Raw genomic sequence first — 20,686 nt, 5'->3', positions numbered from 1 at the left:
CTGAACTACAGTTTGCCAATAAACATACAGGCAAAGCCCAAGTCTTTGGAAATAATGTTCTGGACAGAAGAATCAAAGAGTTCGGAGTTGTTTGGCCAAAGTAACATATGATTGAGACAAACCAAAAAAAACAAAACTCTCAAATCAGCGGTGAAACCAGGGGGTGGAAATGTTATAGTTGGAGGTTACCGTGTTGTCTTCCTCGCAGTAAATCATTCAACGATAAATTCTGAATCATATCAAAGAGTTTGTGAAGATAATGTGAGGCCGTCTGTCCAAAAGTTGAAGTTAAAGCAACAGTGGATCTTCCAACAGAATAATGTCCATCAGCTCAAAAGCAAATCCACCAAGAAAAGGCTCCAAAAGAAGAAATGGATGGTTATGTGATGCTTCGTCAAAGCCCAGATTTGAATCCTATTGAAAGCTTTTCAAATCAAGGATTTGAAACAGGCGCTCCATGCAAGAAAACCCTGAAACACTTGAATATCCGAAGGAATTTTGCTTGGAAGAATGGTTTAAAATTTCATCAAGGGAATGCCAGAGACTGGAGGACAATTCTGCAAAATATCTACAAAAAGTTCTTTCTGCTAAAGGTGAAAATACCGGCTTCTAAGGCTACTTACTTTTCCCCCAGAACGATTACATTTATTGATATTTTTGTTGAACGAATCATTCCTAGTTAATTTCCCTTGTTGTTTTGTTCAAGTATAGAATTTTATCTGCAGGCAAATCTCAAAATAACTTAAAAAAAAATCTGCAGTTTCAAACAACTAAGTTACAATGTGTCTTCTGCTTCTGTTATGTGAACACAGAAAGGCCTTTGGGTGTTTTTATGGCTCACAGATTGGAGAACATATTTAGTTTTCACATTATTAGAACTAGCCTAATGAATTAGCAATGCTAGAACACCTAATATTAGCTCCGTATTATACGTTAGCCCATAAATAACAAGAAATTGCAGTTCAGAAATTCAAAAATATATGCCTGAGGTAATAGTTTAACAGTATCACCATTAAGGCCTAAAGACAGCAGACAGTGGCACTGCAAACTTCATCCCTCATGGCAAGCTAATCGCTAACATGCTAACCAGCAAGAATATGCTAAAGTTACTTTGCCACAAAAGCTTCCTAAGCTTGTATCTTTCTTTGTACAGTATTTGGCTATTTACTTTCAGTGGTATTTTGTTATTGGGATGAAACATGACTCCATTCAAGTCTGAGTTTTATTGGAGATGACAAGCTTTCATGGCTAACTAGCTTGTTTATTTCTTGCTCTGTTAGCAATCTTGTTAGCTCTGTCATTCACAGCAATAAGTTCACAGAGAATTGATTTTGCTCGAGAAGTTTGGACATTTTAAATACCACTGTGACAAGGTGCTATAGTTTAAAAGCACATTTTCTATAAATTGTAAATATCCAACACAGTACTAGTCTTGTTCAGAACTGGATTTCAGAGGAGATACTACAGCTAAGTTGGGTAAAACATTTCCAGGAACAGCCCTTTTAGCCTGTCTGTGTCCACTGTGGTGTACGATCCAACAGCTTCAATAGTGAAGTTAACCCTAAGTGGACGTAACTTGACTTCTGGGAGCATTTAGGAAATAGACAATGGAGGGTTTTTTAATGTCAACTGTGGATTTTACATTAACGATGGTGATGCTAGAGTGAAGACAGCCACTCGATGAGGACATTGAAAGGGCAAAAAAAAATGGTGGTTGTAGTCTTCTCTGAATTTAACCACTCAACATTTTCTTCTCTGGGTTTAATCAATCGAGCCAGGCACAAAGTTTTTTAGGGCTGCTGAGTAATTTTTCCCAAAAAGCGGCTATGAAAAAAGGTGTACTGGGACAGTTCCTGCAGCTAGAACAGAAACAAAGGTTCAGGGCACGTTCCTGCAGTGGAAAACAGCCAAAAGGTAGGTGAAACTTCCCATGAAATGCTATGTTTAAACATGCAAATGCAAAAGCATTACGTGTCTAAAAACGTCCTCCTTTGCATTCATGTCTACAAGAGAAATCGAATCACTGTCTAAAGGAGGACTCAATTTTTTTGTTGACATATTACAGCCAGATTTTTATACATGGGGGTTTTGGATATCTATTTTCTATTACTCCATAAATCAAAAAATACCATCAACAGCCACGAAAAAAATCAATTTTTACCATATTTTACAGAATAAAATGTTCTTTAAATCAGACTCTGAATGACAAATGAACAAACTTATGTGCACAAACTTCAGGAATGAAAGTGAAAAGTTTGGTGACTGTAGTGCGACTGAAGTGAAGATCTCTAGCTAAAAAAGAAAACAGCCTTAAAGATGTTAATTGAAATCTACAGACAGAAATAGACACAATGTAGGGAAATAAAGAGCTAAATGCTTATTTTAAATGATAAAAAGTCTCATTTGTTCACAAGAAGACATGCTTAAATCATCCCTACCAAATGTGCTTGTGTTTATACAAAGATATATTTAACGTGTTGCAGGTACAGGTGTAAAAATGCATATTTTGGCTACATCCATCAACTATTCAACTTTCTCAAGCTTCATGAGAGGATATTTTGACACAGCCACTACTAGTAGGTGCTTCAGCTGAACCTGGGGGAAGTGTAAATGTTGAGTCTCATCTAGAGGAGGGACAAAGCAGGATGTTCACTTCTAACTGTGCTGCTGTGCAAACAGAAAAAGCTGCTGAGGTGTTTAACTAAAAGGCCAAAGTTCAATGTCGTCCTACATACACCGCTCTGGTGAATTACTTAGACATTCTGAACTCGCTATTTTCCACTCGTTTCTATCTCGGTTTGGTCTTGTCATTCAGGAGCTCTGAATTACCATGCATCATCTGTGGACCTATACGGCTGCACGGCCTCAGAGCTGGCAGAGAACCGCAACCCAGCACAGGTCAACTCAATTTGATTTTATCCAACCTTCTGCTTTTGTTTAAGCTACATTTTACATGTGACATGTGCAGTAATAGGTTTTTAATCTGATGGAAGTCAAGAGAGCACAAATGCTCACATAAGCAGAAGGTTCAAGGGAATGTTGCTCACAGTCACCATCTTGTGGCCAGAGGAGGACCAGCAGGTAAAATACACTAAATTCTGCTACACTGACAATATTTATGTTTTAACCGCATACAGGCAGCAAACCTTGTCACCAAGGAGACACCTAATCCTGACAAGTGTTTGGCAAAGTGCACAGCCTGATCCTACTGCTGCAACCAAACCCTCCTGTACATTAATTTAGATGAAATACAAACTGCATAAATCATCTGGAAAGGTCTAAACACAAACATACACACTAGCACAACCTTAATCAACCGCTGAACTGAGAGTGGAAGTCAAGCAGGAGGTGTGGTATAATATTTTATTCACATATTTTATGGAATACAAAGCCCCCAAACCCAAACCCACCCCACCCCCCCCCAAAAAGTGTGCACGTCGGATCTGGTGGAAAGTATTCAAAGTCAAGGAAAAGAACAGCCGAGAGACAAAGAAAACTCGCTCTGGAAGTGTTGGAGTGTACGACTGCAGTTTAATGCGATGTTCATATAAAAAGTATTCCCTCTTATCATGAATGAACCCTTTAAAAAAGTTGCCAAACCTGGCGAGAGTCGGTCGATAAAAGGGCTGCAGCCACAACGGCTGAACACAAACAAAACATGAGTTTCCTTGTAGAAAAAATAAGTTTTCCTTTCCGTCGATCGTTTCGTATTATAACTACAAGGACGTAATGAATCATGTGCAACAATAATTTAGCTTTACGTGACCGTCAATTCAGCCACTCTTCTATTCTTTTACATCGTCTCTTGCTAAGCTGCACAAAAAGGAATGAAATATTTTCCCAATTGGACTTGGGACAGAAACAAAACATTGACAATTATTAAAAAACAACAAAACAAAAAAAAAAAACAGCAGAAGGAATAAGGAAACTGCCAGCAGGGCTACAAATGGATACAACCTCAGATTCACTAGCAGACAACCTAGGTCCAATAATGTAGGCGTTTTTTTAAAATGGCTTGGAAACATCTGGAGTGCATTTGACAGAAGTAGCCATAACTTCCCAGTGAAAGTGTATCACCGGAACCATAACGCAGATTCCCATCGACTGGGAAAGAGTTACTGAAGCACATTAAGTATTTTCAGAAAGGTCTGGCCAAAGGTCTTCGCTAATCTCATGACGTGTAAAAGCAACCGGCCTGAACACACAATGGGATGGCGAAAACCACTAACAAAGTAGAGTGAGTAAAAAAATAACAGTAACATCACTGCCATTGAGTCCATACATTTCAATGAATTACAAAGTCCTGTTCAGGCCAGTTATGAGATGGTTTAGTTCACTTTGAATCTCTTCCTGACCACTACACATCAAAACACACCAGAAAACAAGTTAACCCGATACAATACACACAATCCAAGGTTCACTGTCCAAGAAGGTGCCGTCTGAAAAGAGCTTCAGGTCCTCTGTGTCCACTTACTCAAAAGCGTCCGACTCTGCTGAGCCATCAGTTTGACCTTTAGAACTGCGAGAGCAATTCGTGTGATGGATGCTGGAACAGAAGATTATAAAGAAAAAAAAAACTGAAAATGTTGAGGATGATGGAGCTTCACCTTGTCAGTTGTTCTCGAAGGGAGAATAAACAGGCTTTAACAGCTCGCTGTCCTGTGTTTTCCTCTCATTGTCCTTTTCTTCTCAGGTCCTCACACCATGTAGGAGTTCTGGTTCTTCAGCTTGTCCAGCTCTTTGATCTGCTGCCTCAGAAACAGGATTCTGTCATTGAGAGGAGGAAAGTATGAATGACTGATGGTGCTTTCAGCTGATGTGCAATCCTATGTAAACTCACTCATTTGCCTCTCACCTCTGTTCCCTGAGTGTGGCCTGGATTTCACACACTCTGACCAGGGAGCGAAGGTTTTTCATCTCCGTGCAGATTTCAGACATGTACAAGCTTCCCATGTTGTGGATGTCCTCACGCAACCGAGCCGCCTGGTGGGGAGGGATGAGAGAGTGTTGTCAAGTTGTGCCAACACATATTCCAAAACAAACACTAAATATACTCCAGATACAAGGATTAACGCTAGTCTTTCTAGTTGGCTTAGATATTAACTTTTGAAAAGGAATCATGAAAAAAGGTTTCAGTTACATGTCATGGTCAAGGTACAGCATCAATTGGATTTCATTCTGGTTCAAAACTATTATTGATTCGGATTCTTTGAGAAGGGCTAGGGTTACTGCAACCGTAAAATCCTGCTTTTGCATGAATGCACAAGTAACAAGAAAAGCACTCAGAGAGTGCAGTACTCCACCAAGGCTGTTCATTCCCCATATGGCATTGTCAGAAATGCAGCATTTTATTATTATTATTATTGATGATCAGGAATCACAGCACTATAGAATGTAGCCATTTGTTAATATAGCTGTACCCACAAACAAAATGACCTTGCACTGAGCACAGGCATGTGATATGAATGTGTACGTTTTGTACAGACACTAAATCCTGTGAGCTAAAAATTTGTAAATTACTCTTATAAAGGTCTGTTGATCAGTTCATCACTTTTTGCAAGGCTTTGTTTTGCTAGTGTTAAAATAACCGTTCCCTCCATGCTTTTATTTTGAAGGCGTATTTTTAATGTTACAGGTTTTTATTTTTGTCACCATTCCAGCAGCACAGGAAGTGTTTATCAAAGAAGCAGTTTCATGACATGAGGAAGACGCTGCCGAAAAGTCCAAAAATTCACACAAGGATGGAAGGAAACGGTTACATTGAGAAACACCCCCACAATTTGATCAGTTTCCGATGGATGAGTCCCAATAAGTCAGTAATTGGACCGCAATCATGTGATCGTCAGCAGGCAGCTGACGTAGTGCTGACTTGTTGTCATAGTTACAGTGGTGCCATGCCGACAGCTATATCTTGCAATGGGAAATCCTTAACAAATCTGTGGATCCAGACTATAAGCTGCATCAATGCCAAAATCTAATCACTTGGTCCTTGTCATTTCTGACTTTCCCTGAAAATTTCATCTAAATTGGTTAGTTTGTTTTTGAATAATGTCGCGAACAGGCAGAAGGATTCACGTATTATTATTACTCCGCCGCGTTCCTTGGCGGAGTAATAATAATCTAATATCAGATACAAAATACTGTATTATAGCATAACAGTCACAGGAGACATTTCTCTGGATTTTAATTATTATGATTTTTAACCAATGAGGTGAGTACAGATTAAGGAAGGTGGTCACGCAGACCACTGTGCTTGTTTTGTGAAGTGAGTTTCTCATGGTGTGTGATAGAAGTTCCTATATGTTGCTGCAGTCAGAGAAAAGTGCTGCTTTATCAGGAACAAAGTCACTGCAGTCAGCCGTAACGTGTCTAGATAAGCATCATGGTTACTGAAAGCCTGTGTTGCCTTCACTTGCACAGAGGAGAAAGAGTCTCTGTTCATGTAATGTTACTGTGGTGCCCTCCTGCATTCTTCATAGCAGAGTTGTAAAATACTTCAATTACCACAAATAAATTCTTCGCGACAAAAGCACAGAGCTTAGATGAAGAAACTGTAACCACGGCAATGACGGTTGACTTTCTGGTTTATTGATTACTTTAAGCTAGCATCAGATTCTTTACTGAAATGATAGAAAATTCCAATCCTGTCCTTGTGAAACATTTTGTTGAAGCGTTAACTAAATTAAAGTGATTGTGAGAAGAAAATCACACAAATTATGTTGTTTAAATGGCAATTCAACAACTGAGTTACAACAAGCAGGTTGACTGAGAAAAATGCTAGACTCTCAATTTATTAAGACAAATGCATTAGAAGACATGAAGACAAACAGGCATTCAACCTGTATGACTAATAGACAGATGGGTAGCAGCAGATATTCAGTCACTGTCTTCAGCAGACATTTACAAACTGATAAGCAGAATCAAAATAAAAACTCTGTGATCTCTTTTAATTAGGTTGGAACCAGCACTCGATGGCTAATGCTAAATGTGACCTTTCTCAACTCACTGCACCATTGGATGTGATCCTAAAAGTTTCAGCAGAAGATGTTGAAAACAGTCCAAAACACCAAATAAGCAGATCTAATGAAACAACCTCCGGCTAATGAGAAGTTTTTGGAGAAGACCAATGCAGCCCCATGGAGCTGTACTGTTTATTCCACACTGGAAACATATTAGTTGGATATTAAAAAATACGGGCAAGTGATCACATTTGGTAACTTCCACACACACTAAATACGGCGTTGCTCCTGCCTCTCAGTGAGGTCGAGAAGCATGTGGTTTTCACCCAGCCAATCAGCCAAGACCACTCAGACATTGCAGCACACTACATCGTGGCATTTGACCAATCAGCAGACGCCTAGAACGTATCAAACTTTTTCCAAAGTTGGAAAAAGACGGACTTGCAGCTCAGTCCTCTTCCATATTTGTGGTCAAAAACTAATCATGGTTAGTTGATGAAACTCACACATTTTACAGTTGAGTTGCTGGGCTAAGTGATGACATATACATTTCTTGGAACGTTTTTTTTTATTTTTTTTACCACTAATGGGCAAGGAACCATGTGGTAACTTCATTGACCTTGAATTTCAATATGAAAATTAGAAATTTTGAAAAATGTCACAAAACTAAAAAAGTCTTACATTCTCCAATAACACTCTAGGGTTGAAATTTTAAATTTCGAAGTATTTCATTGAGTGCCCTTTAAAGGTTAACACTGCTCTTTAACACTGGACTGTACCTGTTTCTCAGTGTTTTCTGAAGGCCATCCTTGGATATGTCTGATGAGGCTTTCATCGAAGTGAGCTGCCAGGGAAGGAGTGAAGGGGCCTGGAGGCTCGGACTGGGTTTGGCTGCTGCTGCTGGAGGGGGCGTGGGCCATCGCAGCACCAGGTAGGTTTGATCCTGTGCACAGAATCTCCTGGCTGCTGGACAAGACAGACAACGGGTTAACTGTGTGGAGACTGTGTTGATTAAAAAAAAAAGCAGCTGCAGTTCTCCTTAAGTTAGAGTCCTGACTTGTTTATCGTCAGTCAGTTAGTGATTGTGTGGATCCAGTTCATACCCAGTCATTACTGTCATGTCAGAATCTCACTGTATTTTGATGACATTTAGACAAATAACTAACTTCACCGATAGATTTTAGCATTTGACTGCAGAGGTGAGGATATATGCTTAAAAACACCAACATATTCTGAGTCCAGGTAACTGCATTGTTAGATTACTCCAGATAATACACAGACCTCATTGTAAACACTTTCTACAAAAAAAATGGCTCCCATGCAAATTGTCTGGGACATATGGGCTGAATTTTGTGAAATTTGTTTTTGTAATTCAGGTGAAGCATCCTTGCAGTTGTGAAAGTCCCTCTTGGTTTTTATTTGTTTGCTTTGCCTCCGAGCAAACTATCACCCCAAATGACATGATGAGGTGAAGTGATTTCTAACGAATTCTACCTCCTTTGCTGCAGAGTTCTCGGGTCTTCTGGACGTTTCTCTGTCGTCTGCGACATGGAGGCTGATCCTGGCTTCCCTGGACCTATACTGCCCTGAGGAGAGAAGACAAGACGTCAAGAGGGGAGAAAAATTAGGAATGAAAACAAACAGGCATGGAGATGAGGTGGAAAATCATAAAGATAAGATGTCTCAGATGAGGGCAGTCATAACACAGAGGAGAAAAGACAGAAAGAGAGATATGACTCATGATATATTTTTCCAACTCGTCTTCGTTGCTTCTGGTTCTGAGGCTCACCCTGTATATTGACACGATGTTGCCAGGGTGAATGCCCATAAGGGATTTCTGGTTGGTCTGTGGAGTGCCATTTCGAGGCGAGACGTACGGCCGCGGTGATGATGCATCCGACGTTAGAGAGACCGGAGACTGACTGGAGTGCTGGGCTGAAAACAGGAAAATATAGGATTGGTGTTCAGCTTAGACGTATGCAAATACACACTGCTAGCATGTATTTTCAACAGCACGTCTGAAGTGATGTCCTTGCTTCGTGTAACAGCGAACAACTAAAATTAAAAGGCTAGCATAGGGAATAAGAGGGCTTTCAAGGTTGAATACTGCTATCTGCAAAATGCTCAACCAACATATTTTTTGGTTCCTTAAAAACTAATGTAAAAATGGACTTGCTCATTGGAATACATGGCACAATGTTTTGTTTTTCCACATGGAGAAAGTCAATCTAAAAAACCCCTTAAGCGACACAGTAAACTTGCATGAAGTGCCAAGATTTGAATTAAACGAAGGTCATTTTAGAAAGTCATTCATGGGGACAGGAAGAGCAGGATTCTTCATGTAAAAAAACAAAACACACACCGAAAACCCCAGTAGTGATAGCAGATGGTGAGAAATGGCAAAGAGGCCGTACCTTGGTTGGAGTGCTGAGCAGCTGAGAGCAGAGCAGTGACGTTGAAAGCAGGTCCAGCAGTGAGGAGCTTATGAAGCACAGACCGCAAGGAAGCTTGGGTGACAGCAGCTGCCAAGACTGGAGGGAGGAAAGAGGGAATGTACACAAACACACAAACACACAAACACAAACACAAACACAAACACACACACACACACACACACACACACACACACACACACACACACACACACACACACACACACACACACACACACACAGGTGAGTGAGCAAGGACACACAACAGGTAAGTGCACAAATGTGTAAAGTCAAGTCAGAAAACAGTTTAGACGAGAAAAACAAAGTCAGTGCAAACAGTCTTTACACCAGCCGCGGTTCAATCGTGTAAATGTCACTTTACCGGCAAACAACTGTAGGAAGTCGGAGCTTAAACAACGAGGACGAGTGTCACACTCTCACAAAACAGCCAAACAAGAATTCATTATAAATAACAAGTGAGCGCCCTGGTTAGAAACAGCAGAGCACAGTCAACCATTAATAACATAATCCAAACACCCACATAGGGATGAAAAGACATGACATATCTTGTTGTACACATATGCTTCTATCAACAGCTGCGTAAATACAAGCTATTGTAATTACCAACCACCTATTTCTAACACCAGTTTTTTTTTTTTCTTAAAAGTCTAACAACTGTAAGTCCGCTGCAAACAACTGATAACACACAACACTCTGAGGGAGCTGGTGCCATAGATAACTATTGAAAAATGGAAGACAGCAATACGGGTGGATGTTAATGCTGCTGCTGCGTAATTAATTACACTGATGCTGAAAATACACTGACACTGATATTTCAAGCCAATTAATGCTTTTAATTATGTTTTCAACGCCTCAGTTTAATTGAATGCTTTTCTTCAGGATCACAACATAATTTCTGTCAGTCATTTTTAGCTCCGGTCATGGGTTAGCTGCAATCAGCCCTGCGGTTTTAGACAATAGCAGCAGCAGCAAAGTCCGACTCTACAAGTTTATAAAAGATCCAAGGCTTCAAAATTATTCAAGTACCTCAGATTATCACTAAACAGAAAGGCGATTTGTACACTGAGCAGTTTCGGTGGCCTGCCACAGCAGCATTGGCACGATGCACAAACACCTAAACAGAAAACACACAGGTGCTATTCAGCATGCAGGTACTGTACGTGTGTTTCCTTCTCTCCTGCTCTCTGTGCCACATATTGTTCATTTTAATACAGGCGAATTCCCAATAAAGTGGATCTCATTTACATATTTTCCTGTTTCCCTTGTAAGACAACAGAATGAGTAGGAAAATGTGACGAAAATGCATGTCAAACAGATATCGCTTCCAAGCTGCTGCTCAAATCCTAAATTTGGAATTATGACGTTGTCTGACAAACTCACCACGCGAGTTAAACGCAAAGACTGGGAAGCGCTGGGAATTCCACAATATTCTTAAAGAATTCAAAGCTACGACCATTTTCACAAAAACGTAACACAGTAAGGAGAAAGGGAGTTGCTTTTGCTGCTCTTTTCTTGTAAAATAGCCACAGAATCTGTGCTGCCCTTTCTTTAATATATAGTGGTCCCTCACCATATCGCACTTCACTTTTCGCAGTCTCACTATCGCAGATTTTTTGCTATATAGGGGGATTTTGCGGTATATAGATATTTATATATATATTTATTTATTATTGTGGCAAAGCTGCATTGAGCAAAGACACTGGGGAAAGAATATCTGCCTTGTAATGCTTTCTGCAACTGACAGATGCTTTTTTTGACACACACAGAGAACAGCACTAAAGAAAATGTGGCAGGAAGTCATCAAACACACGCACGGTCCTGACAACATAATACTCAACCAAAATAACCAGACTGACTAAACCACAAAAACACAAACACTAATAACACTGGAACACTAGCATAAACCACAATAATGACGTTTAAACCCCCAACACTTTGAACTCCCATGGTGCACTGCAGCAAAACAGTTCAGTCATAGTACCAGCCCTGCGATCGCTACATTATTTTAGCTGTAAAATAAGCATTTTCTTGCCTAAAAATTGAAAACAATGTAAAAAAAAAAAAAAATATATATATATATATATATATATAAAAAGCTATAATTAAAACATACTAAAAGAAAATTTAATTGAAATAAAATGTGTAGCATACAGCGCTGGGCGTTGATTGGCTCAGCGACCGTAGCATCAGTCTCCTCTGTGTAGCAGCATTCAGCATTCCTCCTTGTCCGTTTCTCATAGACATCTGATCTCTGTACATACTGTTGCTCTGCGGTAATGTGCGGTGTGTGGGGAGGGTTTATAAAGCTTTGAATTATATATAAATAATAACATAAATGTGTTCACGACTTCGGGCGGTCTGGAACGTAACCCCCGTGACAGACGAGGGACCACTGTACACACTTTTCACACATTTTCCAGGTCATTAAAGAGGACTTCTTTTGGAGTTGCTCTACTCACTCAAATATTAAGCTCTGTTTTTTCTGCATTTTAATCACATTCGAGGATCCATTTTAACCCTTATATTAGACAATGCATTACACAATGAAACACAGTTTGTCAAAATAGAAATTAACTTCAATAAACCTGTCATTTTGCTGTTTTGTCAGAAAATTAATTGTTTACATTAATCAGCTAACTAATAAAATAGTGGATGGATTAATGAATAAAAAATAGTTGTAGTGAAAAGTCCTAAATGTCAATCTTGTGTTCCCATCATACCCCATCCTCACCCTCATTGAGCTTCGCCATGTCCATACTGCCGTTGTTCATCTGCAGGTTTGCCTGCAGCGCTGGGAGCAGCTGATGCAGGAGGGCTGGGTCCTGCAGCAGCGCTGGCAACGGCGACTGGACAGACGAAGGCACCTGCCCTGTAGAGGAGGACGAGGAGGACGACATGTTGGAGGAAGTGGAACCTAAAACGCCAGCAGCAGAGTTCAGGCTCTGAGAAGAAGAGGAGGAGGAATGGCCGCAGTTGGATGCCGAGGACTGGTCCCCTGATGTGGTCTCTGTGTTGACAAGCAGTGCAGTGAAAGACAAAATTAGTTAACACTGTATTCTATTTTTTCCTAATGTAAACAAAAGTTGTACATTTCAGCAAAAATCTCTGGATGTCTTACATTCATGCAGAGAGTTCAGAAGGGTAACCAAAGGGCCCTGAAGGAAAAGCTGAACCACTTTAATAATGTTTTATAGTTAAGTCATACTTACTTGTTGTGGCTTTGTCCTGCAAGGCCTCTTGTCTGTAGTCCATGTCCCTGGGGAAACTGTTTGCCGCCATCTTGACTGAGTCTTTCTGTCGTTGTTCCCTGAAGCAAAGTAAACAGACTTTGTAAAGCAACAGAGACAACAAGGCAGGATACAGGCTGCAATCTGAACCTTCAGCTAGTGTTAGTCTCCTAACACTGGCGCTGCTGCATGATGTTGCAATGTATGTCTCTGCATGAGAATGAGACTCCTGTTGCTGATTACTGTCAGGTCTAATATTCAACTGTATGTTAGAATTCAAGTTTGCCTTGCCTCTCCAACAGGTCCTTGGGCTTCTCCCACTGGGAGACCTCAGTTCTACAGTTGTAGTAGTACTTTTTCCCAGAGGAGCTGATGTGTTCTGTCCAGTCATCTGCTGGGTCCTGGTGCAGAGAAGACATGAGACATTACAACACTGAAAAGTCACATGAACACGTTAACCCAGTGAGAACCAAGCAGTTTGTGAGTTTGTTACTCCTTTAACATTTGTATTCAATGTGGGCTCAAGTTAGACTGATATGCCAAAAATCATTCCAAAAAACAAAGTAGAAAGTGGAATATCTTTGACTACTTATTCTACAAATATAAATAAATAAACAAAATGAAATCAACATGTACAACATTTCTGAAAGTGTGCTGATAGGTGTTAACACTGGAAAAAACTACATTCTATTGAAATTTTACCTCTAATATTTTAGATTTCATTGCCTGCTTGTCTCCTATCTGTTCTGCGTAAATACTGCCTGCAGATAAGCAAGAAAGTCTTTGAATTCTTCTTAAATGATTGTTGGTTGCAACTGTGTCAGTTTTGATTTCTCAATTGTACAATTTCTTTTTTTTTACACAATCCGAATGGTGCAAATGTTTTATTTTTGGCACATTTTAAATGAGATATGCAGAATAATATGCTATGCTCAGATTGATTTCATTTCTGAAACTTGTTCTGATGAATGATTACTACAACTTAAAAAAGAAAAAAAAACAGGCATTTTGAACCTCGCAGAATTTTTTGGGATTCAGAGGGCAAACAATGAATAACGTCATTTTTATTCAATAACCAAGTCAAGAGAAACAGAATACAGTCAGGAGCAACAGGTGATAGTTTCAAGCAGATGAGCTTAAAAATCCAAAATAAATGGAGAAAAGGTATAAAAGCAGTCCAGAGTTTAATTTCTGGCCTGAATAACTTCTCCTTGTTAAAATCATTAACTTAGTTTAAGTAGAACACCTCAGCAGCTCAGTGATTAGCACTGCTCCCTGGTCAGAGTGTTTCTGGCTAAAAGGTTCAGAGTTCGATCCCATTGAGCACAAAGAGTTCAATCATTGTCCTGGGAAATTCTATCATCACAACAATATTCTGACAAGCAGAGCTGGATACCGCTTCCACAAAACTGTCTGGCTCACACCACTGTATGCTGTTTGTTCTTCTGATTGCCAACACACTGTCAAGTTCCCGTTTACTGCCTTTGACAGTGAGGATGGAACCTTTCCATTTGTGTTGGGATCAGTGGGTAACATGCCATCTCAAAATGTTAAGATTCAGTCCTATCCCTGAAAAGGACAGCTTGATTAGCTTAGACACAAATGTTCCTGACAACTGAACTTAAAGTTGGTCTTTAAAAATCAGGTTTGCTTTGCACCACAGTCTTAGATCCAAAGTCCTTCCAATGTTGATTAAAGCGCAGTTATTCTCCAGATTTACTAACTAGTTGTTTCGTATAAAAAAATGTCAGAAAATGGTGAAAGATGTTGAGCAGCGTTTCCCAAATCCTACGATAATATCCGCAAATGTCTTGTTTTGTCAATGGGCCGAAGCTACTGAGTTTAAAATCATATAGGAGTAAAGAAACCACATAATACTCACGTTTTAGCGTCTGAAATCAGAGAATTTGGACTTGACAGATTCCTACATTATTAGAATTATTGGCAGTTAATTTAAAAGTTGACAATTGATTAATGGTTACAGGTCCGTCCAATGACAGCAGAAACAGAAAGCTAAGTATTCTGGATGTTGCTGCATTTTTCCCCTTTTCAATGACAGGCCTTGTAGACCACCAATTTCAACAACTGCACCTTTCAAGTACATCGTCTAGTTTCACAACGCAAGTCAGTTTCCAATGGTGAAATTCCTCTTTAAGCTGTAAGCAATCACACCTGCCTTTTCTCCAGTAAACACAGCTTTTCAAGACTCAATATGCACTGTTCAACCCGCAGCAGCAGAGTAAAATGCATATTTTAGTTTGAAATAACCTCAGATAAGGGCTGAACAACTAATCAATTTTATATTGAAATCTGGATTTAAAATAATGCAATTAGCCAATCGCAAAGGCACCTTTAATTTATTTATTTTTTGTTCTTTTTGTCAATGCTAGATGTCTGACACAGGACTGAAACTGTTGTGTCAATGGTTGTACAATTTCACGCCACTTTCCTGGCGCAGCACACTTTTTTTGCGGAAATGCTCTATCACAAGCCAAAATTAGACCGCAATCGAATCATAATATCTGCCAGAAAAAGTGAAATTTAAAATTTCTTAAGCCTTCCTTGAAACAATGCAAATGTATTTTTGTTTGTTGATATAGTATAAATAAAACAATTAACCCCATTTGCCAGTGTCAGAGGCAAACATTAACGATTAAAATACTCAATTTAAATCCTTTATGTAGATGTTTTGGGCAGTCAACCTTCCTCAGAAAATAGCAACAGTATACCTGAGTCCATATACATATTCAGTCCATGTAAGTCATGTTCCTTCAGTAAGTAAACATCCTTTCCTTTCCTTTCCAGCCTCAATAATGAATAAGGCTTTTCAGTCTGGATGTGAGCTGGTATGTTTATTATTAATGACCATGCATATACTCGCAATTCCAGTCAGGATGTACACAGCTTTCCTTTACCCTGCAGGTGCAGTTAAAGTGTCAAGAACACAAAATATGACATCTTATAAAGAATCAGTCTTAGGACAAATACGGACATATATATTAGTAGAATATAGCAGTGTATTATTTGGCATTGCTACTGCCATTGAAACACTTTTGGACTGCATGAATTACCATTGAGAAATTTCTGACTGAACATATTTATATGCATTGTTGTTTTTGCTATTGATACCATGATAATTACACAACTATGGTAGAATCTAAAATATTGCAAGCAGCTTTCAATGCTTCATTTTTTGTGCACGTTGGGAAAATTGGTCCAAATTTGTAACAGTTTAATAATGTCATGTATGACCAGCTGGCCCACGCCTGTAGGACAATATATGAAGAAAATGTACAGTGGGCTGTCGGTGGGCGTGGTATTACTTAGTGTCGAGATGAAATAATTTGCTTCCCATTCACATTGATGTATGGAAAATCTTTTAAACAGGGAATTCTACAATGTAATCAGATCATCTTTACACCATAAAGACAGCCTGTTAAATAAATATGAAATTTCAATCCAGCATTGTTGTTGAGTTTGATTTGATAAATGACTGCACAGAAAGAGGAAGAAGCCTCTGCATAATGCCAATCATACAACGCTCCAAAGTAGCGTGACTGCGCTTTCTACAGGAAGCACTGAGGGTATACTATCAGATAACTGTGGACAGCGCCTTACCCTGTCTGCAGGCTTGCTCTGAGTCGTGTGTGAGTCGGCGCCATGGTGGGAGCTGCTGTTGTGAGAGTTCTCCTGAGGAGAGCCGCTGGTCCCTGCAACAAACACATTTATCAAGTCACAAAAAATACACAACACTGGCTTGACTATAATTTCTTGAGGTTTGCTTAATTTACATTTAAGCAGTTATCTTGTGACCTGATGGTAGTGAAAATACTAAATTATCCAAATTGTGCGTACCAGGACAGTTTGAGGGTTCAAAATCCACAATGATTAGAATTAGTGTATAGGATGAAACAAGTCTATACAATATGTCAAAGATCAGTGCAAAAAGATGATGGTGATGCACTGATATCAGCAGTGAGGGTCAGTCTGATGACTGTGGTCATGTACCACTCAGATAAAGCTGCATCACATACCACTTTTCAGCAACATTAACCTCTCATTGGTTGAGCTGCTAGGAGGCAGAGGATCAATATCAGAAGTTTGGAAATGTCTTGGATAAATGAAAAAGCAGAAAATGCATACTATGCTCTGCTAAACTGTCAAAAGGAGAAGTGAAGAATAGCTCTTTAATACAAACAATCTGATAAAAAACCATCACAGCATAGAGTTCAAAAGTTTGCTAATAGGAAGCAACAGGAAACAGCAACAACCAACTCTGCAGTAAACACTGAAGAAGCGAGATAAAATCTTCAGAGACAACCAGAAGCCTGAAAAATAACTGAATCTCTTACACTGAACATTGCTCTTAAAGAGCAGTTCATGTCAGTTGCAGATGGTATGGGAATTCCTCATCCTCCTTGAATACTGGTATGAGAGTAAGACATTCCCAGCCATCACCACACCACAGAAACCATACTTATCAGGCCTGCATGACTTTGTGAAAAACGCCCATCAACAGCCTGTTGCAGGACACTTTGGTGAGGATTTCACTCTACAGAGAATCTCTCTATATGCAAAGCAGTTTTGAGGTTTGCAAAGTGGCTGGGACTCAGCAGGTGTGTTTGATGATATGGTTCAGATGGGGGACATTCTGAAAAGTTTTGTTCATGTTGTGAAGCTCCAGGACAATGCCAAAAACATGATCAAGGCCACGAGTGACGGTGACTCCCTAGCCTGTCATGTGTCACTCACACCCCCCAGATGGCTGTTAACAAGGGACTTTTGGGTCAGAGAAGTGTTGTGGACGTGAAATGGTTAGACATTTCAAACATTCCACCTTGGCCTACACCTGCCTACCCAGCCAGCACTGCCAACCTGCTGGAACTACATAAACTACATGCTACAGTCTTTTCAAGCAGAAGTTTGAATATTTGGGTCTGATTATAGCAATCTCAATGCTCGCCTGTGGACATTTGTAACAACATAGGCTATGTGATCTGCTGTGAATACTTTGGCAACAGATGATTCCTGCTATGACTGTGCTTCAGAGACTTCTGACCAAAAAAAACAGACAAAGGCATCAAAACAATGAGGAGAACATTAGCAGCAGCTATCAAGAGATGCAACACTAAATGAAAACACTCTACTGCTCTGCGACTGTACTCGAACTCAGGTAAAGTGTGATACATGGATGTCTGTGTGTGTCTATCTCCAGATACTTCTCAAGTACTAATATTGGTACTCAGTACGGACAAGTACACGTATCTGACATAAAATGGTACCAGGGCATCCCTAAAGAATGTCAGATTTAACCTCAGAGAGCACTGCTATTGATCAGAAGACTCTGTTGGTAAGTAAAGCAGACACAGTGATCCAAAAGTTTAGCTGCCTACTGAGGTTACTGCAGGACCAGGAATCTCTTCTTTCTTTATAACAACATTTTATAACTTACAATTTCGGGCGTCCAGATAGCTCAGCTGGCTGGGCGGGCGACCCATGAACAGGGGCTATAGTCCCCGACACAGCGGTCATGGGTTTGAATCCAGCTCATGGCAATTTACTGCATGTCATTCCCACACTCTTCTATTCATCTTTCCTGTCTCTCTCTCACTGTCCTATCTAATAAAGGCAAAAATGCCTAAAAAATAATAATTGTGCAACTTACAATTCCATGCATGTGCAAAGCCACCAGACCCAGGCTTACCATTTTTTCCTCTAAGAGCATGAGCGGCTTTTGCCTTGCCATGTCCAGTGTTGTCTCCATGTCTGCTGACAGGACTTTCGTCTGAGCGTCGCAGCATCTTGAAAGGCGGCGTGGGATCCGATGAGCCATCGCGCACCTTGTCGTAACGGTGAAGGCTGCTGGACTGGCTCTTTGGCTGAGATTTATGGGTCTAGGAAGGATAATGCATAACAAATACAGACTTGTTCAGACGTACACAGTCTTACATTGATGTCTTTTTATTCCTGGAGCAGGAGATGTTTTCATTCCAACTTGGTAATAAATCCCTGCCACCAAAAGGAACACATCTGCACCACAGAAGAATACTGGCATCTGACATTTTGGTGAAGCTTTAATATAGCGTTCTAAACATAAGAAAACTCGATCAGTCCACTCTGTATAAACTCTAAAAATGTGGCTGTTCAGATTTTGCAATAATTTCCTGAAAGATATCGTCTGTGTGAAATATGTGCAACTGTAATAAATATTCAGATTGGAATGTACAGCCAAATTTCTTTGTTGTGCAGCATTTGTTGATAGTAGATGTTTTACATTATGGTATTTAAACTGTAACATTGTTCAGCAATGGTCAAAGACATTGATATGTTAACACGATGAATTTAAGAGCAAGTACTGAATATTCACAATACAAACTATGAAAGGTTAAGTGACAGTCATGCAGTTAGACTTGTGGTTTATGTTGTGCACACTATTTCTAAGTGGCATTATTATAGAGAACTGTCACAGGACATAAATTAGCGGTTGGCAAACAGGAAGACAAGCGTTTTCATTTTAATGGGCATAACGGACACCTTGATTAGCTCCGTTAGTGGAGCGTACTGACAGGTGACAGTTAACAAATCAACCATGTCATACCTGATAGGATTGTGAATCCCTTCTGTCGTTGCACCTGTGGGAGAGACACAAAACAGACGTTACAGGCAGTTTGCACTTTAACGGCTAAGCTAGGTTACTGTTCTGTGCTAAGCGACACACTTTCTGAAGCATATTTAGTTAGCTAACTAGCTACCGTTCGCTAAGTTAGCTTGATTTGCTAGCTTATCAGCAGCTATTTGCTCATATTGCCACAATGACTGGTAAATAATAATATTCGACACGTTTTGTTAATGATACACCCTGTGAAAGCAGGTTTTAGCATTACCGTGTTCGTTAGCTAGTCGAGACGAAATAACCGGAACCCACAGCTAACTAACTGCAGGTAGCTGTTAGCCGCGATAGCTAACGGTTAACCTGAAACCGTCAAAACAAGAAACGAGATAAACCCCGCGGTTGTATTTTTAGTTCAACGTGAAGGTTGGCGTTACCCATCGCTGACTCTTGTTGGTTTCCTTGCATACATCACCATGAAGGCCGTGGTGATGTGTGTGTGTGTGTGAGGGGGAACCGTGGCCTCCTGTCCGTCCGCTCTCTCGGCTCGTTTCTCTTCAGTCCGTCCGGCCGAACGCGCAGCTACAGGTCAGGCACCGAGCAGCAGCTCTGCATAGCGGGTGGTCGTTTCTGAAAGCCACCCTCAGCGCATCATCTGGCATCAGAGACGGTACCGACGGACCCGAGCGATGGTGCAGAAAGCAGCAGCTGCGGCAGGAAGCGGAGGAGACCGAGTCCCGGTAACGTTTAGCTGCGGACGTCAGGAGACCGGGGACCCTTCAAAATATAGGTTCAATTAGTCAGTATGTCAGTCTGATAGTGTGGAGCAGAGGAGTGTGTGTGAAAAACAGGAGAAAAACAGAAAATATATAACGAAACAGAGAGGAACAGAGAAACGTATGATAGACGGGACAGGATATTGCAAAATAAAGCCTCACCAGTCAGCGGGAACCATAAAAAAAAAACGTTCGCCGAAGGTTTCCGTTTTCTAGGCTGCGGTCCGATAAACTGTGTCGTTCTTGTAAAATTGTGCAAAATTCAAGAAATTCTACAAAAACCGACAGGAAACGTTCCCTGAAGGTTCATTTCTCTTTACAGTAAAAATCTACAAAACTAACAGTCAGGGAATGTTCTCTGGAGGTTATTTTCCCTTAAAATAAACTGTGACTTTAAATAATAATAATAATATATAAACACTAACTGTCAAGAAACATATATGTGTGTGTATACACTACCAGGCAAAAAAGTTGGGACACATCTTATTTAATGTTTTTTCTTTATTTTCATGACTATTTACGCCGTAGATTCTCACTGAAGGCATCAAAACTATGAATGAACACATATGGAGTTATGTAGTAAATAAAAAAAGTGTGAAATAAGTCAAAATATGTTTTATATTTTCGATTCTTCAAAATAGCCACCCTTTGCTTTGATTGT

General features: G+C 40.0%; 1 protein-coding gene across 1 annotated transcript; it reads right to left on the bottom strand.

The window, feature by feature from the left end:
- Positions 1-3,511: 3,511 nt before the first annotated feature.
- On the bottom strand, positions 3,512-20,057 carry LOC111588086 (WW domain-containing adapter protein with coiled-coil-like). Its single transcript, XM_023298234.3, has 13 exons — positions 19,687-20,057; positions 19,238-19,271; positions 18,344-18,533; positions 16,258-16,349; positions 12,931-13,040; positions 12,622-12,719; positions 12,144-12,419; positions 9,374-9,490; positions 8,749-8,894; positions 8,454-8,545; positions 7,739-7,925; positions 4,856-4,983; positions 3,512-4,767 (listed from the first exon to the last, which is right to left on the bottom strand). The coding sequence occupies exons 1-13, from the start codon at positions 19,725-19,727 to the stop codon at positions 4,698-4,700; spliced, it is 1,581 nt and encodes a 526-aa protein (XP_023154002.2). The 5' UTR covers positions 19,728-20,057; the 3' UTR covers positions 3,512-4,697.
- Positions 20,058-20,686: the final 629 nt, after the last annotated feature.

This window comes from Amphiprion ocellaris, chromosome 10 (assembly GCF_022539595.1).
Source record: "Amphiprion ocellaris isolate individual 3 ecotype Okinawa chromosome 10, ASM2253959v1, whole genome shotgun sequence".
Lineage (NCBI taxonomy): Eukaryota > Metazoa > Chordata > Actinopteri > Pomacentridae > Amphiprion > Amphiprion ocellaris.
Note: the sequence above shows the minus strand (reverse complement) of the source record. Positions and strands in the feature narration are given on the sequence as shown.